This window comes from Chelonia mydas, chromosome 24, assembly GCF_015237465.2.
Source record: "Chelonia mydas isolate rCheMyd1 chromosome 24, rCheMyd1.pri.v2, whole genome shotgun sequence".
Lineage (NCBI taxonomy): Eukaryota > Metazoa > Chordata > Testudines > Cheloniidae > Chelonia > Chelonia mydas.
In genome coordinates this window covers 7,828,901-7,856,314 of record NC_051264.2, presented here as the reverse complement: position 1 = coordinate 7,856,314, position 27,414 = coordinate 7,828,901, and the positions used below count along the sequence as shown (strand labels likewise).

The 27,414-nt window shown below is 50.8% G+C and overlaps 2 protein-coding genes across 17 annotated transcripts in view; one reads left to right on the top strand and one right to left on the bottom strand.

Moving 5' to 3' along the window:
• CERS2 (ceramide synthase 2) overlaps positions 1-7,404 on the top strand; it is a 48,590-nt gene extending 41,186 nt beyond the window's left edge. For both annotated transcript variants that reach the window (XM_037883621.2, XM_043534910.1), the window contains exons 4-11: positions 715-833; positions 1,598-1,655; positions 1,762-1,812; positions 2,278-2,370; positions 2,993-3,121; positions 3,813-3,919; positions 4,213-4,366; positions 5,458-7,404. In XM_037883621.2, the coding sequence (XP_037739549.1) occupies positions 715-833; positions 1,598-1,655; positions 1,762-1,812; positions 2,278-2,370; positions 2,993-3,121; positions 3,813-3,919; positions 4,213-4,366; positions 5,458-5,583 (837 nt within the window). In that variant the 3' untranslated portion in view covers positions 5,584-7,404. The remainder of the gene's footprint in view (positions 1-714; positions 834-1,597; positions 1,656-1,761; positions 1,813-2,277; positions 2,371-2,992; positions 3,122-3,812; positions 3,920-4,212; positions 4,367-5,457) is intronic.
• Positions 6,376-27,414, bottom strand: part of SETDB1 (SET domain bifurcated histone lysine methyltransferase 1) — a 31,312-nt gene continuing 10,273 nt past the window's right edge. For 6 of the 15 annotated variants that reach the window (XM_037883619.2, XM_043534900.1, XM_043534904.1 and 3 more), the window contains 14 exons: positions 27,037-27,227; positions 25,566-25,734; positions 24,950-25,088; positions 22,227-22,385; positions 21,188-21,796; positions 20,261-20,377; positions 18,711-18,880; positions 16,755-17,386; positions 15,493-15,521; positions 14,937-15,069; positions 13,471-13,636; positions 12,616-12,827; positions 11,656-11,744; positions 7,161-10,642 (listed from right to left, as the gene is read on the bottom strand). In XM_037883619.2, the coding sequence (XP_037739547.2) occupies positions 10,525-10,642; positions 11,656-11,744; positions 12,616-12,827; positions 13,471-13,636; positions 14,937-15,069; positions 15,493-15,521; positions 16,755-17,386; positions 18,711-18,880; positions 20,261-20,377; positions 21,188-21,796; positions 22,227-22,385; positions 24,950-25,088; positions 25,566-25,734; positions 27,037-27,227 (2,933 nt within the window). In that variant the 3' untranslated portion in view covers positions 7,161-10,524. Of the gene's footprint in view, positions 10,643-11,655; positions 11,745-12,615; positions 12,828-13,470; positions 13,637-14,936; positions 15,070-15,492; positions 15,522-16,754; positions 17,387-18,710; positions 18,881-20,260; positions 20,378-21,187; positions 21,797-22,226; positions 24,607-24,949; positions 25,089-25,565; positions 25,735-27,036; positions 27,228-27,414 lie in introns of those variants that run through there. The other 9 variants (XM_043534902.1, XM_043534901.1, XR_006287274.1 and 6 more) reach the window with 6 other exon arrangements.

The window sequence follows — 27,414 nt, the reverse complement described above, 5'->3', positions numbered from 1 at the left end:
TAAGGGGCACCAGCAGAGCTGGGGGTGTGAGGAGTTGGGATAGCAGGGGGATGTCGGTCAGGAATGAGGGGCCTGGGCAGAGCTCTGTGTGGGGTAAACCCAGAGCTGGGCTAGCCAGGGTGGGTTGGGATTGAGGGGCCCCAGCAGAGCGGGGTGTGCGAGGCTAACAGCCTGTGGGTCAGGATTGCAGAGGAGCTAGTACCCTGCGCTTGTCGCTTTCAGCTTCTCACTCTCCCAGGCACCTGCGCCCCCCAGCCCTTGTGGCCACTGGCTCTGAAGGCTCAAAGCAAACCCGTTTTCGGCTCCCTGGGCCTGCAGCTCCCAGCCTGTCTCTGGGCCTGGCTGCGCAGTAACAGCGGGCTGTGGCTGCAGCGGGTGTAGACGGACCCGCTTTAGCGAGCTCAGGAGCAGCGAAGCTGCAGCAGCACCAGCTCAGGGCCAGTCTGGGCCCCCAGAGTTGCTCATGGGCTAGATGCCCCCACCCGGCGCCTTCGCTATGGTCAGTACCTGAGCTCATGAGACCAAAGCAAGCCTGGGTAGCTCCACGCAAGCTGCCATTCCACAGCACTGATTGTCAGGCAGGCACCCTCTGCTTCCCCTGGCATAAGTGGCTCCTGTCTCCCCCTGACCACCCTGTGGTCTGGTCCTGGGGCCCAGCCAGCCCCTGGGTCACCCTGGCATCCGGTAACTGCCCCCGGGTCTCTCCCCTCCCAGGGCGACATCGAGATGCTCTCCAAGAAGAGCGGCTGCATGGTCCGGCAGGTGGAGCGCTGGTTCCGACGCAGGCGCAACCAGGACAGGCCCAGCTTGCTCAAGAAGTTCCGGGAGGCCAGGTAAGAGCCTGGTGCCGCTCGCCCAGCTGTGCAACGGCGACCCTGTCGCACCCTGGTGTCTGCAGCACCCCCTGCAGCCCATCTCTCTTTGAACTCGGGACCCCCTTGTGCTCTCTGCTGAGCTGGGCACCGTGGGGCGGACCCGGGGCTCTTGCTGTAATGAGACCCGGCAGGGGTTGGCAGGTGGGTGGTTCTCCAGTGGTAGTGAAGGGAGCATCTGTGGGCTGTGAGCGCTGGAACGGCAGCGTGGGGGGCCCCGGGAGTCTATTTGGGGTGATCCCCTTAGGTCCATAGTGCCCTGTCACCCCCGTGCGCTGCCATCAGAACTGAGCAGGCAGGTTGGGGGAGGGGGAGGGAGTGCGTGGGAATGGAAGAGGCTGTTCCCTCCCCAGCCCAGGCTGGCGAGCGCTGCTTCTGAGCCCAGCTGGGCTCCGAGCACGGCTCCAGCTTCAAGGCAAGAGGGTGACGGGATTGAGGGGACTCTTAAAACCCAGCAGCTGCAAGGCTAGCTCCTCCCCCCTCCCCCTCTCCAGTTTTCTCCCAGGGCATAGGACAAGGCTCCGTCCCTGCTAGATCACGAGAGAGGCACAGAAAGGGTCCCCCGTGACCCAGACGGACGCTTCAACCCTGTGTCCCCTGGGCCGGCTCGCTCTGGAGCTCCCAGCGTCTGGGGCTCCCTACCGGCCCTGCCCATGATGTGTTCTCTCTCCCCTTCACCCCGCCCCGGGCTCCTCTGTTGAGAACCATCTGCTTCCTTTTTCCAGTTGGCGATTCACCTTTTACCTTATTGCTTTCATTGCTGGCATGGCCGTCATAGTGGATGTAAGTAAGATCTGCCGTTTTGACCCCTTCCCGGTCTCTCGCCCCATCCTGGCCAAGCTGCCCTGCTAACCTCTGCCCTGTCTCCCCCGTCCCGCTTTTCCTACAGAAGCCCTGGTTCTACGACTTGAAGGAAGTGTGGAAAGGGTACCCGATCCAGGTGAGTCCAGCGTGCGCCTGCTGTTCGGGTTAGCGCCGCTGGACAGAGAGAGTCCTGGCTCAGCTCAGGCTCCAGCACAGCTGCCCACGCAGCACGGGCTCCCTGCTTCATTGGGACGCACGGCCATTGGTGCACGCGCTCTGAAGTCAGGATGGTTACCTGGCAACTGCTTGGTGGTTAACATCTCCTTGGAGGGAGTTCTAAGGAATTGCTGGGATAGTGCAATATGTGGCCTGTGGCCATCTAGGAAATCCAGGGTGATGTCAAGGCTCAGATCCTCCTGCTTCCAAAGCTCAGGTCCCTGCCGCTTGAGCTACAAGAGAATCCCCATTAGTTCTGCGCAGAATTGGGCTTATGACACACAGTGGTGCCATTCTGATCCCATCCAGCAGAGGGCGTGCGCGCGCACACATGCTTCAGCAGAGCATTGTTACGATTCGCTCTCCGGCCCCGTTTGCCTTGCAGACCACGTTGCCGTCGCAGTACTGGTACTACATGATTGAGCTGTCGTTCTACTGGTCCCTGCTCTTCAGCATCGCCTCCGACGTGAAGCGCAAGGTAGGCTGTCTCCTGCGGGCCTGGCTGTGCAGGAGGCAGGCGTCTCTGGGAAGGCAGGGGGGCTGGATGGAGATCCATGTGCATCCCCAGTCCCGGGCTGCTGCTGAATGGGGATGAGATCTGGTGGCTGTGGGCTGATCCTACCGACCCTGTGGGGGTCTGGAGAGAATCCCCTCTGCCCTGATCAGTCCTAGGCCTCCAGGACATGGGAGGGAAGGGTCTGCTGGGGTCAGAGGGCTTCTACTTGGGGCTGCCTCCACTAGCTCCATAGGGTGAGCAGTGGCCCCCAAACCAGCCCTGGTACTAGGAATGTGGCCCTTCCCCCACTACATGGGTGTAGTTGCTTGGTGATCCCCAGGTAGCCCCTCTCCACCCCCCGGATTGGGATATTGCGTGGGATTCTGTGTCCAGGGCTGGGGGTGTCTGGGCAGGGCTGGGGGAGTGAACAGCTTGGCAGTGCTGGGCAGGGAGGGTCTGGTGTGTTTGGGGATTGGGGAGGGGTAGGAGGTTGGGCAGGGCCTGGTGTATCTGGGGCAGGAGGGGCTGGGCTGGGGTCTGGCCCCTCCTCTTGTGTGTTGCGGGGGTTAATCCCTTCCTTTCCCCTCCCCCCTCTTCCCGGCAGGACTTCAAAGAGCAGATCATCCATCACGTGGCCACCATCATCCTGATCAGCTTTTCCTGGTTCGCCAACTACATCCGGGCGGGGACGCTGATCATGGCCCTGCACGACTCTTCCGACTACCTGCTGGAGGTGAGCCGGGTGGGGGGAGCAGCACGCAACCCCCCACCCAGTCCCTGCGGCTCTTCCCCATGGCTGATGCACCACACAACCACGATGCCAGTGAGAGCAGACCCCCTGGCGCCCCCGTGGAGCCAGTGGGACTCACTCCCTTGGGGTGTGGGGGCTGCCCCACTGAGCCCAGCACAGAACCCAGGAGTCCAGAGACTCATCCCTGGTCTATTTGGACTCTGAGTGCCTTGGGGCAGGGGACAGTGTCTCACTCTGTGTCTGAGCAGCACCTGGCACATGGGGACCTCTGGGTACTTCAGCACTACACCTGACGCGAAACGGATGAGTCTGCGTTTCATGAAGAGACGTCCATCATCGGGAGCTGGGGGCTACTCTCCAGACGCAAGCCCTACCTGAAAACCAAACCATGCAGCTGCTGTTAGCAGTGCTGCTCTATCTTAGAGCTTAGAGTTTCCAGCCAAGAGCAGGACCCTGTTGTGCGAGGTGCTGTACGTACAGAACGAGACCCGGCCCCTGCCCCAAGGAGCTCCCAGTCGAGACTGACGACGGGTGGGAGAAAGGCAGGATTTGATGGGTGGGAGAGTCCCCGAGAGACGCAGTGACTCCTCTGAGTCTCCCAAGGCCCACGCTCTGCCCCCTCCCACGCCTCAAAGGCACTGCAGCTTACTTGGCTTTGGCCTCTCACCCCCAGTCTGCCAAGATGTTTAACTACGCCGGCTGGAAGAACACCTGCAACAACATCTTCATCGTGTTCGCCGCCGTCTTCATCGTCACGCGCCTCGTCATCCTGCCCTTCTGGTGAGCGAGCCTCTGACCGTGGCCACCGGGCGGCTGCTGCTGCTGCCAGGCCTGGGACGGCATCGCAGGCAGTGGGGCGGGAAAAGCTGGCCGTCGGAGGATGTTCTACGAGGCCAAGCTGTTGCGTTTCGTGTACCTGGCAGAGCCAGGAATAGAACCCAGGGCTCCTGAGTGCCAGGGTGGCCCTCTAGCCACTAGGCCATGCTGCCAATTTTGCTTCTGAGCAGCGTGAACCAAGAGGGTTGCGTAGCCGCCCCACTTTCGGTACAGTGGTCTCCTGTGCTCTCCTGTAGGATCATGCACTGCACGGTGGTCTATCCTCTGGACCTGTACCCGCCCTTCTTCGGCTATTACTTCTTCAACTTCATGATGGTGGTGCTGCAGTCGCTGCATGTCTTCTGGGCGTATCTCATCATCCGCATGGCCCACAAGTTCATAACTGGAAAGGCAGGTTCACTCTCTCTGGTGGGGAGGGAGGGAGGGTGTTTTTGTTTTTTCCAGGTCACCCTTTGCTTACATTGGAACCCAGGGGCCAGGAGGGAAGCAAAGTGAAGCCACCTCTCTGGGGAGGATGGGGAAGTGGAAGAGTTCAGCAATTTAAGACCGGTTGGGGGGCCTTTTCTTTTCTTGGTTAATGGGGACAAATAACACGATAAACACCCTAGTCTGCATTGTAGGGTTGCTGGTTTGTTTGTGGTGCAACAGCGCAGAGATTCCTGTCAGAGGAGCAGAGATGTGTGTGTTGTAGGGTTCCTGGTGTGTGTGTGGGGGGGGGGGGGGCGGGGGTGTTGGTGAGCACTGGGGCCTCTGTTGCCTTTTTGAGGATAGAGAAAAACCTTTGGTCCAGATCTTCAGTAATTCAGGTGCCTATCTCCCACTGATTCCTATGGGAATTAGGCACTTCAGTACCTATGAGGATCTGGGCCTTGGGGATTTAAGCAGCAGCGTGATTTGAGGCGCCAGTGTCACATCCCAGGGCATCCAGACCTGGTAGGGCCACATGCTGGGTGGTGGCTCTAGGGGAGGTCAGCTCTAGTAACGGGAGAAGTTTGCTAGGGCAACAGCATGGAGCGGGCAGAGGCAGGGAGAAGCCAGAGCTCAGCAGCGAAGTCCTGGAGCGTCTCTAGGGAAGGCAAGGCAGTAGGGGGTCAGTGAGACCTGGGGTAAACGGAGAGGGGGCCTTTCATATCGCAGTTGCGAGAGCAAACTCAGTCCCAGGCAGTGGCTGTTACCATCTAAAGCGTGTGCGGTGGCCCTCGTGTGAGATGTGTGGGAGGATTTCGCCCAGTTCCCAGTCAAGTGCCTGGCTCACAAAGCTACCTCTGCAGATGGCACTAATGGAGGAAGGGCAGGGCTGTGGACGGAGTGGGCCTCAGACAGGGAAACTAAGGCACAGAAGCAAAACGGATCACGCAGATAGTCAGTGGCAGCGCTAGGAACAGACCCCAGGAGTCCTGACACCCAGTCCCACTCCGCTCTAGCCTGCTCGCCCTGTTTCACTTTGATTCATGAAGCCCCTTTCTTTTCGATCCCTCCAGGTGGTGGAAGACGAGAGGAGTGATCGCGAAGAGACCGACAACACGGAGGAGGAGGAAGTGACGAAGAACGGGCCGCTTTCCAACGGGCACCCCGTCCTGAACAACAACCACCGGAAAACTGATTGATTTTAGGCGCACGTGGAGGTGTCGCCAGCTTGCCACCCGGCCCCACCACCATGGGCGTGAGCTGAGAAGGCCAAAACTTTGAGAACTTCAGCTTCCACCCTGCCACCAAGAGTAGTGCCAGGGTCTCCCTCCTGTCCCCTATAAATAGTTACTCCCCCTCTTCTCCCAAAACTGATCTAGTGGAAGGAAATAGCTGACCCATCTAGGGGGGAGGCTAAAGGCATGGATCCTGGAGTGGCAGCACCAACCCTACACATGTGCTTAGAATACATCATTTGAGGTCAATTTTCTTTCCTATCGCTGCAGATGGAAATGTGCCAACCTTGTGGGGGGGAGGGGTGGTAGCACTTTGTGCCACCGCCATACAGTAGTGTCCTTTCTCTCTGTATCCTCACCCAGCTGCCTTAAAACCAAACTGGGATGCAAGGATTCCCTTCTCCAAGACTATCTGGCCCCATCCCAACTCTAGGGGCATAGTGGAAGGCACAGCCAGATTGCTACCTGAGGGAGAGATGGCAAATTGCTCTCACTTTTTTTGTGTTTTTTACACACACACACAGAGAAAGCTGGCGCCAGTTCCTTCCCAGTCTGTTTTATTGGTGAGGTATGGTTTCATTGCCTCTCTAGTTGCTTTTTTCTCACCTCTCAAGTTTCTGGAAGGGAATTCCCTAGCTGTGTTGCTGGTGGAAATAACGCACAAAAAGCGGAAGTCTGTTGTCTCTTTAATGTCCTCTGAGGGCTTGGATTCAATTGCAAAGACTTGCTCATTCCCCTTTGTTGGGTTTTTTTTTGAAATGACTGCAAGCCCTCTCCCCAAACTCCTTTCCAGCTGCAGAGGAAATTGTAGTGTTTCCCAGGCAGAAGGGGCATAGAATTTTGCTTTCTTGGGTAATAGCAAAACCATGAAATCAAAGCCTAGGCAGGCCAGAGACTGTCCTGTTAGTTTCAGCTCTGCCTCTTAGCTAAGCGGATTCGTGCAGTTCAGGCCCTTCTGGGAGCCTTTCGCTCAGCTGCAGAGTGAAGGAGTTCAGGGACTAAGATGAAGGGGTCTAGTTTTGAAAGAAGACCCTGGTCCCCATTTTGACTTTGCTACTAGCCACAGTTAGTGAATGGAGGTCAAAGCTTTGGCGGCTGGCTCCCCAGCATGACCGAAATGTGCCCAGTGCGCCCAGAAAAGCAAAGGAATTGGAGGAGCAATGTCACTGACTTGCTCAGGGGAGCAGGCAGGAAGAGCAGCCAGAATGAATTTGTGCTCTGTTTACAGCTCACCACCACCACAGTAACAGACTTGTGGGATCAGGTGACATTTGTTATACCGGGGGGAGGCTAGATTAAGTAGATGAAGGTCTGGGTATTAATGGCTGATTTAATAGACACTATGGAATACTTGCTGGAAGGAAGCTGTGTGGTTTAGACACGCTCCCTTGTACCTATTTCGGTGGGGATTTAATAGGCCCCGTTGTGTTGCTCTATGAGAATTGGTCCTGATCACCCTTAAGAACGATCTATTCCACTTCCCTTCTAATGCGCTGCTCCCCCCTCCGCCCAGGCTGTAAATCAACACATGAATTTACAACTGAATTTTTTTCCTATTTATTTGTTTTAAAGCGAGGACTAAGTACAAAGAGGAACTGGAGCGCAGAGAGCCTTCCCTGTAAACCCAGATTTGGTGGGGGCTGAAATGCTGAAGGCATTAAAACTTTCCAGGCTAGACAGAGGGGTTGGAGAAAAGGACCATTAACCTAACTTCAGACCAAAATGTTGTTTTTTTAAAAGTTAAAATTTATTAAAAGTTAAATAAAACTAAAACTTCTGTAAAAACAGGCGTGGTGTTTTCTGTGGGGAGTGTCACCCTTTTCCCACCCCACCCATCTGAGGGGTTTGGATCAGTATGAAATGCACAGCTTTTCTATCAGCTGTGCTAGGCTTGTAAGGCTTGAGCTGGTGTGGTTTTCACAGGAGCGTCCTTGTGGTGGTAACATGGTCACTACAATAGCAGGGATCAGCTCCCATTTTTAAGGCATCAAAATAAGCAGCCAGATTTTCAAAAGCACTCAGCATGCTGGGTTTTGAGGTGTCCTGGAAACCTGGATGAGGCCACTGGGAGGTGTGGGGAACTTTTGAAAGTCTGGCCTTTAGTTAAGAGCTTGAACACTTGAGGGAACCAAGCCCAGAGTGTGGGTTCAGAACTTCATATGCTTTCTACTGCCCTACTTTTAAACACAACTGGCCTCCCACTTCCTAGAAAAGCCACCTGCTACAGCCCTCTGAGGCTACGCGGTTGAAATACTAGTGTGGCTACAGGCAGCTTGGGAGGAGCCAGCTGCTGATTTAACCCTGCTATTAATAGCACTTATCTATTAGCATTGCAAGATTCCCATGCAGCCCCTCAAATGGACAGAGACAGGATGAGCTTTCAGATGTCCGAGGAAAGGTAATTACTGTAAAACACTTTAAAATCCAATGTCAGACTCTCTCCCCCCATTAGCAAGGGTGGAGTCCCTTTTCTCCACATGTGTGTAGTAGCTCTGCTCAGGAGCGACCCCCTTTGCTGGTCCAGGGAACCTCCGTTCCCATGACCCGTTCGTTTCATTGACTAGCTCAGTAGAGGGGGCCTGCACTGATGCTCTCTGTAGCTCTGTGCCTTGTGGGGTGGTGACGGTCTGACCCTGAGCTGGCTTGTACATGCCCCTGCAGGCTGGAAAGGGGGGAGCAACCGGAACAGTGTACTTCCCCTAGCTTGGTTCAGTCACAATCACAGTGAACTCAGACTTGCCCGTGGCCTTTGCGGTTTGACAGCTGGTGCCTAGGGATCTCCTCTAGGTGCTGTGGCAGGTGCCATGTGCTGATTGGATGGTTCTGGCAGATTCGTGAGGTGATAGGGCCCAAGATCCAATGTGTGTTAAGCTAAACCTGCTGCTCTAGGCTGAGTTGAGTAGAACCTGCTATAGGTTTAGGACACAAGTGCATCCCTTGGTAAATGCAGTTTAGTTTGAGACCCTGACAAGGAAATCACTCAACCCCTTTGGATGTGCAGGGACTTGGACAGGCTACAGCGCCTACACCTGCAAAAAGAGGCCTGAAATTACACATCTGCTTTAAGGAAAGGAGCCACTTTTAGCTTCACCTGCAGCCATAACCCTTTGGTCTTGGAAGGCTGAGACTGGCCCCTGAGAAACCCCATGAGCAGGTCAAAATAGACACCACAGCAGCTCAAGCTTACTCCCGCCTGTGTCAGCTGGAGCCTAGCAGTAGATATTTGTCCCTGCTAGCAGCCCATGCCACCCTAGATTAAGCTCTTCATGCAAACCTGCAGCTGCCACTAGATGCACCCACATCTTTACAAATGTTCTCTGAGCAGATATTTTTAGATTTCTTTCCATTGTGAGCAACGTGCCCTGGCATCTCTAGCCACAGGGAAAGCTGGGCGAAGGAATCTGACACACGCTCCCTGAGGGGGGCAGTTGTCATGCAAAGCTCTCAAAGACAGTGTGCCTTCACCTGGCCCAGGGCAGGAAGCATAGTGTGTTAGAGTCCTGGCCCTTAGAAGACATTCGTCTGCTATTTGATGTAGCTATAACTTAACCCTAGAACGATCCTCAGCTGTATAACTGAGCACCAGCCTCCTAAAACTCTGGTTTTGTGCCCTTATTGCTTCCTCTACTGAGACAGGGTGAGAGAAGTTGGTCCCATAAAATATTACTTCACCTGCCTTGACACACACATGTCCTGGAACCAACATGGCTACTCCAGTTACAGCAAGTAATGGCCTTGTACCAGTTTTGGTCTGGCTCTACTGAAGCCTGTGGAGTTATGGGCCAGATTTAATCACACCTGCTTTGAGTATTTTATAAGCACTGGTAGGTGCTGTATTCCCTCCATGCCTATATCACCTGGGAGCAGCTGTACAGAATCCTTGCAGACCTGGGTTTGTTCATTAACCAACAAGTGAGTGGTGTTCCCAGTGTCCAAGTCCTAGACAAAATCCCATGTGCTCACTTCTGTTCACCCACTACCCAGCTCAGTCTAAATCCACCCCTGGAAGTGCTGCTTTCCCAAGAGCAGGCCACCAGCCACTTTCAAGTTCACGCTGTTCTTCAGGGTGGGGGTTTTTATTTTTTGTCATTTTTTTTTTTAAGAAATGCATCCATTGCTTTCAACAGCAGACAGGTTTTTTTTACAACACAAATAGGTCAGAGAGAGGAGGACAGATCTCTCCTTTCTGCTGAACTCCTTGGTCTTCTGATTTAACTCCAACATTGGTTCACTGCCCCAGGGCCTTACCAGCATGTTCAGCAATACCATGGGGAAATCCCAAGAAGGTTCCTGCAGTGAATGATCTACCCCTAGTGCCTCTAAAATGCTTCCCTTTATTGTTGTCATTTCAACAAGAGGGCACCAATTCTAACTAGTTGTCTAGTTTTGGGGGGGATGGTGGATTTGACATGGCAGACTTGTGTGCAGTAGAGGATGGCAAAGCAGGGGACCCTTCTGTACTGCCTGCCTTGTGTGTTTCATGCCTGAATTGAGCTGTCATGATGACAGGTATTAAGTCTCTCTCAGCTAGCGGAATACCTGATCATGGAGGCACCCCCCCAAGGCAGAGAGCCGTCCCAGCCCTCTGCACAAAGCCAAGCCAAGCCACCCCTTCTGTGAGTCTGATCGTGTTGTGGTCCGTGCACCTGCAGGCATATTTTCAAGTGAACCGGGCAGCTCCAAGTTACTGTCACCAGCTTTATAACAGCTACAATGACAAACATGGTGTAAGTAAAACAGCTCCAGCTGAAATACAGTACGTCACCCTCACAGACAAAGGGTTGTGCAGGGAGGGTAGGGACAAGGCCTGTGGTTGAGAATCAACTTTTTCCTGGCTCAGAAGCGGAGCTGCGGGGAATCCAGGGCCAGCAGCCCCTGTCCTTCACTGTGCAGGCACCAGCATGGCTAGAGCAGCCTGCCTCGGCATTCGATCGCTCCACAGCAGCACAGGAGTTCCTTGCCCTCCACGCTGCCCACCTCGTAGTTATAATCCCAGGTCAGCTCAGTCCCGGCTCGTATCCTCCTGAGAAGGAAGGGAAGCGAGCATGTTACTTAACTAGCAGAAGGGGATGCAGTTGCTGGCCTCAAGGAAGTCTGTGCATCTCGGCCAGCAGACACAGGGCAAAGCTTATGCCTGTTGATCGGCGAGACCCATGCCTTGGCAGTGCCACCAGCCTCAACGGAAGAGAAGCATTTCACAAGCTTTACTAGGAAGAAGCCCGTGTGACAAAGAGGTGGGTGGGGAGAGGGCAGCGTAGCCAGCGGCTATGGACCGAGACTGTTTCCCTGCTACCGCCAGAACACCACGGGGTGCAGCAGTTGCTCTTTTTGGGAAGACCAGAAAGCGAAGGCTGGTCCAGTACATTTCGTTATAGGATTCAGAGACAGGACAGTCTAGTGGTTAGAGCCTTAACCTGCGACCCAAGAAACCTGGGTTCAATTCCTTGTTCTGCCAGGTCCCGGAGACCATTCTGGGCCTCAGTCCTCATCTGTACAAGGGGCATAAAAGCCCTGTTCTACCTCCTTAAAGATCTGAGGTGCTCATATGCTACAGTAATCAAGGCCACAGAAGTACTTGAGAGATTAAGCTTCACAATCTGTGAAAGGTGCAATGTCACCATTTCACCAACGATTAACTGGCCGCACCTTTTCCCCCAGAAGAGCGGAGAACTTGCAGCTCCCAGTTACTTTGGCAAGAGCTGGTACTGCAGGCCCTGGGGGGAAGACTTTCAAAGGCAGATGGGTGCCTAAACTGCACCTTGTGACTTTGAAAGTCTCTCCACGAGCCACGTGCCCAAGCTCACAATAAGCCAGAGACTGAGCTAGGAAGAGAAACCAGAAGCCCTGATTCCCCAATGCCAGGTCTAGTCACAAGACCACATTAGAATCCTCATGGCACAAGCCAAGTACAACTTCTGAAGAGGTCTTGCCTCCTGGTGACGTTTTCAACCTCCTGAACCATCAGGAACTAAATCAACCAGCGGCGCCAGCAGCAGCCCGACAGCCAACAAAACCCCTCAGCAGCAGATCACTTACTTGCTAGCGAAGAAGGCAACCCAAGGGAAACGGAGATCATGCGTGTCCACAAAGACATTCTGCACAAACAGATTGGGGCTGCAGCTATGCTGTAGAGGGACAAGAGAAGCCACGTTACGAGCAGGCACTTGTGGCAGGCAGGGAACAAGCAGGCTGTGGGACGCAGTGTTTTTAAACAGGTGGATCAGTAAGTAAGTCACTGAGTCAGATTTAAGCCCACTGAAATAGGGGTTACTATTTTCTTACCACACGCACTACGTGGAATAAGTGCTAAGCTATAGCTTTAATAGAAAGTGACGTTTACTCAAAGGAATGGCTTCTGTAGAACGTTCTGTCCTGTAATAGATGAAGAGCCTGCAGAGTCTGTAATGTGTGTGTGTCACACAACCGCACTTCGCATCCATCTTCAACTCCGGCATTTCCATCCCCCACCCAACATCAAGAGCAAATACGCTCCACTGTGGAGCAGCTGCTTTGACAGGTTTCACTTCCTTGCTAAGCTGGTCTAGAGTCGAGCACAGAGCGACAAACCTAAAGCAGACAAGCTGCAGGTTAATGTTCACCTTTAAATCACAGAACTAAAGGGCTGGGCGGGACCTGGAGAGGTCAAGTCCAGCACCCTGCACTGGGACAGCTCGGTAACGGATGTTTGAAGCGACACCGAACTCAGTTCGGTCCCTAGGGGATAGGTGTTGACTTAATAGCCACCAGAACTGGCAGTCACTGGTCTCCCACCTAACCGTGTCAGCCGGAGGAAACCCTCCGGGACAGGGCTGAAGTTCGAAGTATGGCAAATGGGGAACTTGATTCGGCCCCACAAGGCTACCTAAGAGAAGTGAAACTCCGGTGCAACATTTGCTCAAATCAAACAGAAGCCGAGAGCCAGACAGCACTGTTGATGCTCCGAGAGGACACATGCACAGCACTGCCTAGGAGAGCGCGCAAGAAGAGGGAACTCACATTGAGGTAACGGCCGAGGTTCCCTTCGAGTTTGGCATCAATGATATAGCAGGACTCTTCGCCGTCATAAAACTGGCGGGTGTTTTTGCGCACGAGCATGTTCTCCCCCTTGTCAGCTGATGCCATATTGGTCGACTTTATGGCAATCCCGTGAGTCGATTTGAGGGCAAAACCTCGTGTGGACTTCACTGCCACTTGCCTTTTAATGGGACCTGCCAAATCAGAGAAATCATCACCGCGAGGTTTCCTCTCACTTTCTTAAAGGGGTCGAAGACAGTGACGGTACTTTAGCGGGTAGCTGGTGAGCTGAAATCAGTTCAACTCAACCAGCGCTGCCTGCTAACAAACTGTCCTGTTTCAGCCAAGACTCAAACCATTCAGGATTCAGCTTCTAGAGCTGGGACAAAATCCTGAATCCTCTCTGAAGCTGGGACCCAGGGATCCTGGAATCCCTGCTCAATGCCAGCCCATGCCCAGAAATCCACAGAAAAACAAATAGCTCTTTCTTCAGAATCTCAGGCCTAAAGTTTTCCAGACTGAGGAGTAATTTTGGGTGCCCATTGTGAGGGGCCTGATTTTCAGGAAGGGCCGAGCACCCACCTGAAGTCAGGTCCCTTTAAAGTGTCTCAAGTTGGGCACCCAAAACCAGTCACTTTGAGAAACTTTAGCCCTCAATTAGAATTTAGTCTGTAGTCAGCTGCACTGGGACCAGTGTAACGTGTAGAAACAGCTGGTCTGCCCAGGGCACTGGAGACACATTTGTCATCATGTTATCAACACCTCCCATCGCTTCTCTGTACAGAGCTCCCTGTTCAATCCCATTAGTCCTTCACCAAATGCCCCTGCTGCACTTACCTAGCCCGGAAGAGGAATTCTTTTTATCATCGATGTCCTCTTCCTCGGAGCCAGAGGAAATCGTCTGGATGTCATCACTATCATTCGTGTTGCCCTGCGCTTGTCCTGCTGCCGGCTGGCCATTCTCCCCCTCGCTGTCCGTGCTACTTGACAGTGTCAGCACATCCTGGAAACAGGCACGTGTACCAGCGTCTCAGAGGGGTTGCAATGCAGGCCAAAAGCATCGTTTTACCTTCTCCAGCATGCTGCTAAAGCCTCGGAGAGAATTAATTCCCCTTTCTCCAAGGAGCTGTGCTTAAATATTGTGCCTTTCTATAGAACCTTTCAGCAACTATCAAAGCCCTTTCATTCATTAAAGCTTCTGATACCCTTGGGAAGTCATTTTAAATACACACACGGAAAAGGCAGGAACAGAACCCTGGGTCCTGGAACCCTGATGAACAGGCCTAGAGCCTTCAAAAAATTTCTATAGCAACTTTTGTCTTGAAGACTATTTGGACAGGAAGGATTTTAGCCACCTCTGAGGTGGTATGTGGCAGCTAACAGCACAAAGCAGCACTACAGTCCACAGTTTATTAAATGGGAAAAGAATAATGTTCAGGTTGAAACTGCAGGGGGAAATCAGAGAGGCTGGTTAGTAACTCCAAGGTGGAATTTGACCAGAACACTGGGAGGTAACACGCCTCCCCTCGCTGCGTGAAATAAGTTCTTTAATGACCACTAATGGTCAGAAGTTTGATTTCATCAACTTTTATAATAGCAACAAGGGCTGATTTGATTAGCTTCCTTTTTTATGTTCTGCAATTAGGAGTTAACGATGCAGAAAGTGTTTTGATTTAAAAAACCCCAAATTCAGTGCCCAATGTTGTATGAAATATATGACACACACAAAGAGCTAAGGATCACAGAACACAAGTGGTTGTCGTGCAGCCTGGAGTGAACGATCTCTTACAAAAAGAAATAAGGAAGCGCCAAGATCCATCCACGCTCGCTGGAATTGCGAGAGATCAACCACATCAGGTCTATCTGACCCAAACAGATGCTCAGTGTCCTAGGGGAAGGCATAAGGAAACCTACGGTCCCTGTCAATGTGCCCTAGGGACAATTCCTTCTTAACACTAATTCTGGCAATCATCTGAACACCACGCATGGAAGAGTCCCCACAGCAGAGTCCCTCACCCCATTTAGACCAAGTCACTACAGCTGCTTTACCATAGCAAGCCAGAGCCTTCGAAACCCAAATACAGGTGCCTGCAATTCAAAGCAAACCCTGGAAAGCTGTAACCCCAAGGAACTAGCAATCATAATCCACTGGACTGGGGGCTAGCTCTTAATCAGGCTGGAACATGTAAAGCTCTTGAGTTTAAAGAGGGCCTCACACCGCCTGCCGTTTTGCAGTGCAAACCAAAAAGCCCACAAGGCACAGGCCAGTCTTCAAAGATCAGGCCCTAAAGCACGATTCTTACGTCAGCTGCTTGCTGAGGAGGAGCCAAGTGCCTTTTGCTCTGATGCATGATCGTCTTGCTTGGTGGCCTCCGGATCCCCTCGAGTTTCATAGGGCTTGGATTATAGCCATACACCTTGCCTGTCTCAGATGCCCTGCAGGGGGCAAGAACAAAATAAGTCACGCACGCTGCTTCCTAGCCATCTCCCCCACCTGTCCTAGGGATACTCGGAAACACAGTGATGCCCAGGAGAGCTTCTAACACAGAACTGGAGAAGATAAGAGATGCTCACACCTGACTGTATAACTTGCTAATCTAGCCAGTCCAGTTCCATGGCCTAACATGCAAGGGCTTCACCAGCCTCGGTAGTAATGCAGCAGCTTTCCCGGCCCCCTCTGTTGGCATGGAGCTGGTTTCTCACTCAGCTACCATGGACCTCCCTCACTGGCTGTACACAGAGGCTAGCTTAATTACTGGGGAGGCATCTACACGCGACAGTGATTGTGGCAGTAAAGATACCCAGACAGCACTGGTAAACTGCAACGTTTCACTCAAATTCAAATATTTCAACACTTACAGCGAAAGCTTGTTTGGCTCTTCAGATTCCTACAAAGTGAAAAAAGTAAGAGACAGTTAACACCTCTTCTGCAGGCTGCATTTCGCTTTCTGTGAATATAGATCTGGCACCTCAGAGACCTGAAGTACTGTAACCCACTAGCCATAAGACCCAGGTGCTATAAAGAGAGACTCTTCTGGGGACTGGTTTCCACCGGATATACCTTCATCTGGGGCTTTCCAGCCTTCTACAAGGGCTTAACTTTCAATCTCATTTCCATAAAGTCCACTGACACTGCTCAGCACAGGTTTGGGCCTTAAATCTGTCCTCCAGGGATTAAGTACCTTACAATAGGACACTTCACCTTCCCATAGGAGACTATTCCACAGTGCAACAGATCTCACTGTTAAATCTTCCCTGCATTTTTCCCTTTCTTAATATCATCCATTCCTTCGAGTAATAGCCCTTGGATCCCTCCAATCCCTCAATGCTTCTACCCTTCCTGTTAGTTGCAGCTTGGCCAAGTAATTACGTATTATGTAAATTAGTACTTGGGTCTTTTGATACTTCTCTACTCAATGCTGCAATTCCCTTGGATGAGTTTAACGTGTATGCTGTAGGAAGGATGATCTAGCACAGGGGTTCTCATCCTTTTTCTTTCTGAGGCCCCATATGCAGTAACTGGTTTTCTGCATATAAAAGCCAGGGCCGGTGTTAGGGGGTAGCAAGCAGGGCAATTGCCTGGGGCCTTATGCCACAGGGGCCCCCATGAAGCTACATTGCTCAGGCTTCGGCTTCAGCCCCGGGTGGCAGGGCTCACACCGCCTGGGCTTCAACCTATGCAGCTGGCCCTGCTTGGCAGCCCCTCTGAAACCTGCTCAGGGCCCCCCCAGGGGGCTTCAAACCCCTGGTTGAGAACCACTGATCTAGCAGAGGGGGCACTGACCTGGGACTGAAGTCTTGGGTTCTATTTCTGGCTCAGTGACAGCCTCCCTGTTTGACCCTGGGCATGTCACTTGCCTTCTCTGCGCCTGTTTTCCCACGCAGGCAATCAGGAGAATGCTTCCCTACTTCACAGATACCAAGGCGAGGCCGGCTGTACAAAATGGCATTGTAGCCTAGCTGAACACAGCCTTGGGATCCAGGAATGCTGCATGGCATGGCTGGTCCAGGCATTTCCCTCCTCTGCACCTCATCTATAAAGAGGGGTGCTGATGCTCCATCTCCCCAGCGACTGGGAATGCCATGTACTTCGAGCATCACCACATCAGCCTCTCTCTTACCTCCTTCTTCTGCATCTTTGAGTCTGCATCCAAGCCAAAGGCCTCCTTGCCCCCAAGCCCAGAAGTGGAGGGCTTCTCTCGATCACCCAGGACTTCCACTTTGCCTGCCTTGACCTCGCTGGCCTCGGTCATCTTGAACGAGGAGGCGCTATCATTGTCCTGGAAGCTGTCCGACATGCTGTTGGAGCTCAGCCATGAGGCCACTTTGTTTTTGGAGGTCTCCTCAGACACAGGCAGTTTGCAGGCGGCGGTCATGGCGACCTCGTCGTGGCTGATCTGCCTGGTGAGGCCGGAGTCCTTGGAGGCTGTCTCAGACAGGCCATTCTCCTTCTGGCCCCGGGTCTGCCGGCGGGTAGCATAGCTGCGCCACACCGAGCTGGTGCTGAAATCCTCGTCCTTGCAGAAGTTGTCGTCAGAGCTGTCCTCGTTGGACTCATCCTGCTCCTCGGTGCCGGTGTTCTCTTCCTCTTCGTCCTTCAGGTCCACGCCACTGCTGTCGGAGGAGCACTTGGCATCGCTCTCGTAGCCCTCCTTGAAGTTCTCCACGCTCTCAATGTGATCCAGGTTGGCGAAGTACTCGTCCCCCATCTCCAGCCCTTCTTTGTCGGCAAAGTCGTCCGTCAGGATTTTCCCTGGAAAACGAGCGCGGCATGAACTTTAGTGGGTGTGTTACCCCTTCAAAAGGAAACAGGCCTGGGTCTACTCCCAAGCTATGCTCTGAAAACAAAGCAGGCTATGCCTGTGGCTAAGGCAAGGAGGGTTAAAACAGCTCGGTGTGCCTGAGATGACCCTGGTTGACCCCCAAATCAGGGAGCTGGAAGTATAACAACAGCTGAGTAAGGCCGGTGGAGAGTTTTCCACTGAAGCTATTTTTCATTGGATAATTGGGTTTGGACTCAAGAATTTAAGTGGAAAAAAAAAAAAAAAGCATCTGGCTTCCATGGAAAAATTCAACTTTGTTAAAAAGCCAAACACCAGAAAACAGAAAACTTTTAATCTGAAATGCCACCACGAGGCCTCATGGGAGCTGCAGTTCAGGACCTTCATGTCCCTATTCTCCTCTACATGCTGGGATCCCCAGAGGGACTACATCTCCCACAATGCAAGCACAAGCAAGAGGAGGGCCCATGGTGTGTCATGGGAAATAGTACAGCCAGGAAGCCCAGCCCACAGAGAGTGAGGGCTCTGAGGCACTGGGGCAGCATTTCCAATCTGCCCTACTGCGGAGCTTCCCCGGCAGGTCACTGAAACAAGCTGTAAAGCCAGCAGGGAGAACCTAGCCCTGTTTAAGGCCCTTTTTTTGTTTTGTTAAACCTACTGCACTTTCATGACTACATGAAAGCCCTACCCAGCCAGGGACTCTCGGAAGAGAGAACTGATTAGCCAGAGTGTCCAGTCTCTGTACTGGCAATGACAGCTGGAGTCACGTAGGCCAAGAACACAAGTTCGTATAAGAAACTAGCACTGTAGCAACATCACTCAGTTATTGGCAACCCAGTGCTAGATTGTTTAAACAAACAGGAAGCAGGTAGCTATGTCTGTGCAATGCTGCTGAATTAATGCCACAGGGGAAGCCTTCGCTCTAGGCAAATGCTTCACTTCTCAATACTGGCATCGCAGTCACCATGGTTTCTGTATTTCCTTGTTTACGGGGAAAAGCAGGGATGAAACTGCAGTGCATCCTTAAATGAGTTTAACATGCACGCGAGGAGGTTTGTGACAATTCTTTTTACAGAGCTTCAGACGTGAACAGAAAACCGAATGTCGGTGTCATTTTACATAAATATTTGTTTTGTTTAAGAAAGGATAGTTTAGGATTTCTGTGACTGTTGGCGATAGCAGCCCAGTCTAGTAGGAGCAGACATTTCATAAGACAGATCTGTGTTAGTCGTGCCCGATTTTAACCAAAGGACTTCCAGGTGGATATTCAGTACCACTGCGGCATGGCACCTGTACCTGCATAGATGCAGACAAAAGAGCCCTTGGCAATATCATCAAGGCAGCGGATTCCCCAGCCTTTGTTCTGAGTCTTGAATAGCTGGAGTCTGACTTGGAGTCCATGTTGTACCAAGCGATTGGTGCACATGTTTGTGTTGCATTTGCATCTCTTGTTACATTCATAGACTCTGGGGAAGGGAAAGCAGATGGTTATTGCTGCAAGTTTCAAAGCGCAGACTGAGCTCTTAAAAACCCACCAAACAGAGGAGAGAGTAGGCCACTCCATTTGCCTGGTTTCCTTTTGAATCTTACCATCTTATGTTAGCACTGCCTGGGTTTTGTGCATGTGATATTTTGACAAATGGGGAAATCCCAGCTTTCCGCTCTAGAGGGCACATAGCATTGGTATTGCTTGTTACAGAAACTGATATAAAACCCACTGAGGGCGGTTTTCCCAGCTGAAGAGCACTGGACCTATCCCTATTAGAGGCAGAAGTGGACAGAAGTCCAGACATAACCCTGCGTCTGAAAGGAGTGTGCTTTTGCTGTGTAGAGAAAAAAATCGTTCAAAGTAAATCGCTTGCCATAAGATGTGAGTGATTTCTAGTGACGTACTGGGGGATTTGACACACCCCATGTAGTAAGGCTGGATCGCTGTAGAATGAAATAATGCATAATTACTTTGGTGCAGAAGGCCCCTGCTTTCTCCAATGCATTTGTGTTACTAATATGAATAAATAAATAAATCAGCAGTACATTGAAAATTCAGGGACAGCATTACTATAAAAATAAACGTTAACTGCAGTTGACCAGTCGGTCCACTATAATTTAGCAAGTCTTCTACAGTACCTGAGTGCCTTCCATTAGAGCATTAAGCAATGTGACAGACGGCTCCCACTGATTGCATTCACCACGTTCAGCAACATTTCAGTTCTGCAGTGAATCTGAAGCGGTCACAGAACATCCAGCCGGCTGCATTTGAGTGCCACAGAAGCTGAACCCCTCCCTGGTGCCATGTCTAGGACCAATTTGCCATGGAGCCTTAGCAATATCTTGGACTTGAACAGTCAAATCATCAGAGGTGCTCAAAGTGCTTTACAGCTAATTTCATTTTGCAAGAACACATGAAAGGAAGAATTGCACTACCCCCACCTGGCAAGTGGGGAAGTTTCTTAGAGGCAGGATGGTGCACTGGTTATGACACTGGGACTCAGGAGACCCAGCTTCAATTCCCTGTTTCATCACAGACTTCCTGTGTGACTAGGTGCAAGTTACTTAAGTCTGTGCCTCAGTTTCCCCGTCTATAAAATAGGAATAATGTAATGCCCTATTTGTGGGGTTGGGGTTTTTTTTTTTGTTGAGAATAACTACATTAAAATAGTGAGGTATTCGGTAACTACAGTGACGAGAGTCAGACATGTATTGTCAAATGCCAGGAGTTAGCGAAAGCGCCAGGAATACAACCCAGGAGTTCCAGTGTGTACGACTAGCTCTCCAATATGGTGTCAGATTGACCATATTGGTCTCAGAAATCCAGCTTAACAAAAGCACAGTGCCACTCTACTCACCCTGTCGGGAGGCATTCCTCCAGCCTCTTGTGCTGGTAGCCAGAATTGGGGTTGATCTGCCCACCGGGGGTGCAGCCTGTTGCTTGGACTGTCAGCTGGTGGCAGGCACATTTAGATCTGAAGTCACAAAGCCCCCCCAAAGATTTATTTTACAAGAGAAGTCACACCTTTCAAGTCACATACAAGTGACGGGGTATGAACATTTGGGACTCTCGCTATACAGTGCTACAGCAGGTCACTTTGAGCCCCCCCACACCCCAAAAACTTACTCTGATGGCAGGTTACCTTCAAACATTGGCTTGCAACAGAGCCCCTGTCCTGCTGCACAGGCTCAGATGACTTGAGCCACACTGCAGAGCCAACTTTTACCCCAAACATTTAACATTGCTTCCCCGAAGGAGCAGCGGTGGCAGGACACTAGCCCAGAGCAATCCTGAGGCAGTGGGATCTGCGCCATAATCTGAGACCTTGGTACGTGCAAAAGAAATTAGAACAAGCAAAATGCTATTGTGGGAACCCCACACTCCATCAGCGGGGGCCACCAACCCTAACCTGCATCCGCACCAGGGGAAACGATTTTTGAGACAATCGGAATAGGTGGATTTTAGAATACTTGGGAATCGGCTGAGAAACGGTAACTTAAGTCTCAACCTTACGAGAGCAGTGCTCCTGACACACTTTTATTATAAAGCATTCCCTCTGCTGCGGCAGTGAGTTGGGAGGCTCAAGCCAAGTACCCCAGAATTGGGGACAGTGTTCTCCACGGGGAGCCCTGGCCTCTGAGATTTGCTTCCTTACCACCCCCCACATACTACGTGCAACCGAGCCAGGAGCTGGTAACATTCAGGCCATGCAGCAAGGCCTATTTGCAGAGCCTTTCCTCAACGTGTCGCCCAGAGACGTGAGGAACTGCACAGAGTCACCTACTTGTCTCGGCAGCCGTCTTTACAGTCGCAGCCCACGAGGAACTCCCAGCCGGTGTTGATATAGACTCCTTTCCCCGGGATGCGCTCCTTGCTATAAGCCACCTGTGGAGGAGGGGTAGTGTCTATCTCATTGACGCAGGACAGCGGCACGTCCTCCTTGCCTTTGGTGATGTCTGCAATGTAGTAGAAGGGCTTGTAGGGCTGGAACTTGCGGTCCACCAGCACATAGGGGTCTAGGCAGAACATCTCCAGGAAGAGGAAGTCACAGTCCGTCTCAAAGATATAGCGCTCAATCTCCTGCATGGTGCGCAGGCACAGCCCGCAGGGCGTCTTGTAGATGACGTGGAAGCCCATCTTGCGGTTGACGCGGCGGCGGGCAGTCATGCGCCGGAAGTCGTAGAGAAGCGGGATGAGAAGGGGGTTCTTGCTGCGGTACTGGTCGCTCCGGATGGGGCGGACCCGCGACAGGCAGGTGTAGCTGCAGACGTGGGGCAGGTAAAAGAGCTTCTCCATCGGGGCCCGGTATGAGGGCTCATTGGGCACCCGATCCATCATGCCGTGGAATGGCTGCACCGCACTGCTGCCTGGCTGGCCACTGGAATAGCTTCCACTGGAGAGAGAAAGACAGCGAAGAAGATACACTAAGGATCCTCCCCCCTGGAGAAAAGCAACACTAACAGCTTGATTTGGCACATGAAGCCCTCCTCAGAGACACCGTAAGATAGGCTCCCTAGGGAAGCACCACTGACTACACGGAGCAAAAAGCCACAGGGAACAGGGGGATGACCCTACGGCGGCTAAGGAGGGACAAGATTTTCAACTCTATACTGGGAGCTGGCTAGCACACCTGCACCATCGTAAAGAGAGAACAGGTCTTTTCATTATTAGTAATACCACAGCACTTAAGAGCCCTGGTCATGGACCAGAATCTAACGTGCTAGGCGCTGTACAAACAGCACACATTCTCATGTAAAATATGCATGAGCCTAGGGATTCTGCAGCATGCATCTTAAAGGGAAACCAGACTAGAGCTTGCTTACCGATATTGCTGGTTCACTGCAGCTTTCCCCATGGGAGGAGTTTCACTTAGGACAGGAGAAACAGGCGAAGAGTGTCCAGACCCCACAGAGCCAGGACGGAAGGACGTGCTTTTCTTGGCCACTTGCTTTCTGGACTGAGCCAGCTGACTTTCAGGGCTTCTATATAAAAGGAAGAAGAACGGTGCACGATTTCAAGACTAGATGCTCTCATGAGTGGCAGGGGTTAACAAACAGAACCTGGCACCTAAAACACTATGAAAATTCGTGATCCTGCCCCCCACCACAGCAGAGCTCAGCCCTCTACTGCCTGCCAGAAACAAACTCAAGAAAAGATTTTCTGTGTGATGGTATGATTCGTTCAACTCAATAGGATACATACACTGTAGGGATCCCAGGTTGAATATAAAAACTACATTTAAAAAATGTTGGCATACAGGGGATTTCTGGGGAGTGGGGCAGGTGCTTGAGAATATTATACTAATTTCAGGCGTTTCAGAGAAACCTGGACAGCCGAAGATCCGTGGGCTGGCAGACAAAAAGCAGAGCCCTTGGGATCTGTATTGGGGGCACTTTTCAGCATCAGTGAGAAATTAAAAAGTGTTCCAGTTGTAATGCTCTCCTTACCATATCAGCTAGCAGCAAGAGTGAGGGGAATATAGGTCTCCTCTCTATATTGCTATTGAGCTGCGTGAATCAATTACAAAAGGGAAGCCCAACTGCTGAGTGAAGTAGAACATCTATACTGGAAGATGCCGGGCGCTCAGAAGAGCGCAATTAAGTCTCATTCTTTGCAGAGATTATGGCAATTTCCAATCCAAATTACACACTGACTGACAGAACACACTGCACGTGAAACCAACCATTGTATGTCAAACATCGGGGGGAAAGGGGGCAGAGGGGCTACATTTATATAAGACAAGTTCTAAAATCCAGGACCAAGAGAAATGTTTGTGAACACTTAAATCCAGGGGGAAATGGCTTGAAGAAGAGATTGTTACCCTGCAGCACTTGCAATCCCAACACTGTGACATTGCATAAGAACCTGAAAGTGAAAGACTAGAAATCAAAACAAGACTAGGCAACGTCAGCGAACTAGGAGTACACAAGACACGAAGGCAAAGATGCCATTCTTTCAGTTTTAATAATCTTAATCATAATCTTAAAAGTCTTTACTAGTAGGATTTTTTAACCCAACCATGTCCCTTTGAACAGCAGCATTACTCAAAGTACGGAGTCTGTTTTTAGTTTATACTAGAAGCTAACGTCTTTGCAGCAGTTTGCCGCACTAAAGGCAAAGGGGCTTAGAACAACAGCTGTAGTCCGAACCACTTGTCTGCAGCTATGTGCTTTGAAGACAGGATTAAAAAAAAAAAAAAGATTTAAGATCCCAGAGTGTCTTGCAGCCACGGCAATGACTGTTCTATGACAGAAGCGTGCAGCTCGGACAGCTAGAGGGAGTCTGTATCTTGTAGTTTAGTGTAATAGACTTCTATCAGTCTACAGATGGTGCTGCTGTCTGTCATTCCTGTAGCCTCCTCAGTTAGAGTTACTTCAATGGCAGCAAAGACGTTTCGATCTTGTTCTGAGGATGTGGCCCTGAGAGCGGAGAATGAGAAGCCAAACTCTGTGTTCTTCAAGGTGGAGAGGACACCACTTGGGAGTAGGACTCACCTTGGCAACAAAAAGAGGAAGAATGAAACTACAGCTTGGATTCACGAGCCTTGGGAAAGCGTTAGGGTTAGAGTGGTGTGGAGGGGGCATTTACCAGTTGGCCACTATGTTCAGGGCAGAAGGATTTGTATTACACTGGCTTTCGGGGCTACAGGCAGCAGCGCAGACTGGGTTACTTGCATGCTGCTACGTCTGGAAAGAATCTCGGGTATAATGCTCGACTTGCTGCACTGGTTCACTACAGCTCGGGCACTTCTTATCTCCCTTTTCCCCATGCAAAGCGGCACAGTCATAGCAGAAGACATGTAGGCAGGGTATCATGCGTCCATAAATTCTGATGGGAAATCCACAGTGGTGACAAAAGTGAACAGGGACAGTATCTTTTTCTCCTAGGAAGTTTATCTTGAAGTCCCAATACACATGCTCAGGAAATCTTGCATTCTCCAACCCACAATCTCCATTGCAATGTTGCTTCTCTCCTTCGTCAAGTCCTCCTCCGGCACTAGGCTGTGCCTCTGACCGTGTCCAACTCGTGCCTCTTGCGGCGGAAGCTGTGTGCTGGGTTTTGTTGGAGATTGGCTTGATCAGGTCTGGTCCGTGACCATCAAGACCAACCAATGATTCTGAATTCTCAGGGCCTTGTAAGTCAGTGAGGTCCATGAGCCGGTCAGTCCAAGTTGAGGAATGCAAAGCAGCAGGGGGCCAATGCCTGGATCGTGACATGAGGGAGTAATTCAGAGAAGCAACAAACTTTGTAACTTGGAAATATATCAAGTGTGAAGCATTAGGATTGAACAAGGACAAGAAGCTTTACTCAGTGGGTACTGTGCTGTCAGCCTCCCCGCCCCAAGATACTCATCCATCAGCCTTTATCTACCGTCTCCCCACATTGGAATTAAAACAATTGTGCAACCAAGAAATAAGCCAAGTGATGGAAGAAACCCACACCAGAAGACTCCTTCCCACAGGAAGGGATGGAGCCAGTAACAACTAAGAACTGGAGATATTTGGTGCAGCAGAAAGAAAAAGCAGAGAATTAATAGGATACTTACTCCATCTCAGCAGGCTGTGGGGAAACAGACGGTGCAGCTAGAGACATTGCTTGGATTTGTTCTATAGGTTTAAACTGAGTGCTGGTTCCTGTTAATTCTTGCGTGTACTGTACTACAGGCCCTTTGCTCCTCACAGCACCTGGTGGAAGAGAGAATCTCTACTTCAGCCAAAGATTGGTGCATTAATTAACTACATGATATTGGTAGATTCCAGTTACCGCTCACAGAAAAATGTACAATTGAATTGTGAACAATCGTTAAACAATCCAATCTATTCTTTGGAAAGACTTCAGGCAGACAATCACAGCTCTGAATATCTAGCACATAGCAACGTTGCAGCTAGTGGGAGAGGCGTAGACTCAAGAAAGGTTAAGTCCACATTAGCAAAGTTAAGACAGCAAGAATCCCATTTTCTAGTGCTGCAAGACACTGGTGTTGCCAATTCTCTCCAACAGACTGGACTCTTAATGCAACTAATTTCCTTGCCAAGTCTTTAAACTAGTGAATGATGGGCCAATCTTGTAGCCCTGATTTGGTCAAAGCTTCCATTGGAGTCCTGCCTGAGAAAGCAGTCTAGGTTCATGCCCTGAGACAGACACTTGGGGGAGGGACATACCAACATTGGGACGAGTCCTCATCTGCCCTCCTTGTTTCTTTTCCAGAGCGGAGGCCGTGGAGGTTTTCATGCTGAACATAGGCTCCAGACGTGTGGAACCACGGTAAATCCATTCGCAGCGTTTGTCGTCCTGTGGCAGAGAGAACATTGTAACATTCACAGCATCTGTCTGAGATTCAAGACAAGAAGTGTGTGTTTAAGGGGACGTCAAGATTTGAAGTATATATTAAAAAAGTGCATGAATGTTACGCTATGGAAACAGTGTATTAAAACTCAGAATTTAAAAATCATAGTGCACAGTGTGCTCTGAATCACACAACAGGACACGTAAGTCAAACGCGTGCAGAAGAGCTGGTGCTCTAGAGGCACTGGATGTACAATACAGAATAGAGAGGGTGAGATTTTTACAGCTAGAAAGGGAGGGCGCCGGCACTAGTTAGGAGACTCGTGCAAAGGAAAGATAGAAGATGGCAAAGCTGGCAAAATATACAGTAAGGAGAGGGAGTAAGGATTGCGTTCTGAAGGGGAGGACTAGGCGCTTCCATTTAACGGATGGCCTTGCAGCTAACGCACTGGATTGGCACCCATGAGACCTAGATTCTACTTCCAGCTCTGCCACCAACTCCTTGGGTGATGCCGGGCAAGTAATCTCCCTGAGTCTCCATTCCAAGAACAATACTTTGTTGCCTTAAAAGGTGTTTGAAGGGTAAATTGGTTAGTGTTTACCACCAGGATTTCACAGACTATGGAGCCCACACAATACCTAGATAAGCATGGAAAGAGACAGGAATCAGGGAAGGGAGTTAAGCAGAGGGAGGGGTGGGGAACAGTAGTGTTTACTTTCTGTACTAGGACAGCAAGACTATCACTTAAGCTTCTAGTCAGTTTCACACCAGTTCTCTCACACTAGCACAGTGCTCTTATGTTTGGATTCAGGAGGCCACTGGGAGGAGTTTACAGTCAGAAAGAAGCCAAAACAAAGAACTTCCCATAGACCGTTAAAAAAGAAAGAAAAAACTTGTATTGTCTATTTCAATTTGACCACACACACATCTATCTGATACAGAGCCTAAAAATTAGACATTTTTAGGAGCACCTATGTGACCTAGGAGCCAAAGTCATTTTTGAAAACGGGACTTGAGTGCTTTGAAAAATTTGACCCACTCTCATTTTAAATATAAAAGTCTCTCAGGTGGCATCTCCAAGTCAACCTACAGCTATCAGACCATATTCCATGCAGAACAGAAGAACTGCCAGCCTGGATCAGAGCTGAGGCCCATTTAATCCAGTATCCCATTTCTAACCATGGTCAGTAACCAAAACACCTTTTAAGTCACTTCCCATGGCAAGGAAGCTCATTTTGTCCGGCCTGACCTACTGGAGAAGGGTAGTCCTCAGCCCCTGATTGGAAACATCTCAGCAAAATAAACCCAACCTTCCCCCATTCCAGGGGTAGGGAATGCTTTCATACCAGGAAGAGGATTTTGACCAGACTGCCATCCACTTCCTCCACTCTGGATTTCCACCAGGTCCCTTCCCATTCTGTTTTAATCAGCTGGCCGCTCTTCAGTAATACCATGGGACGGTTTGGGTAAGCACTGATGTACTCCTCTATGAAATCACGACAGGAAACGTCTTCTATGTCTTCCCAGGTCTTCTTTACTATTAGGAAAGGAAAAAAGGGGAGAAGGCTTTTACAAAGACCTTCTCCGCAGCCTCTCTGGTGATATTCCAGATGGATTTTAGGTAAAACAGACAAGTCAACAAAGACAGTCTAAAAGACAATGAGGGATCATAATAGAGTGATTACTATAGTGCAAATACTTGTAATCAAAAATAAATATAAAGT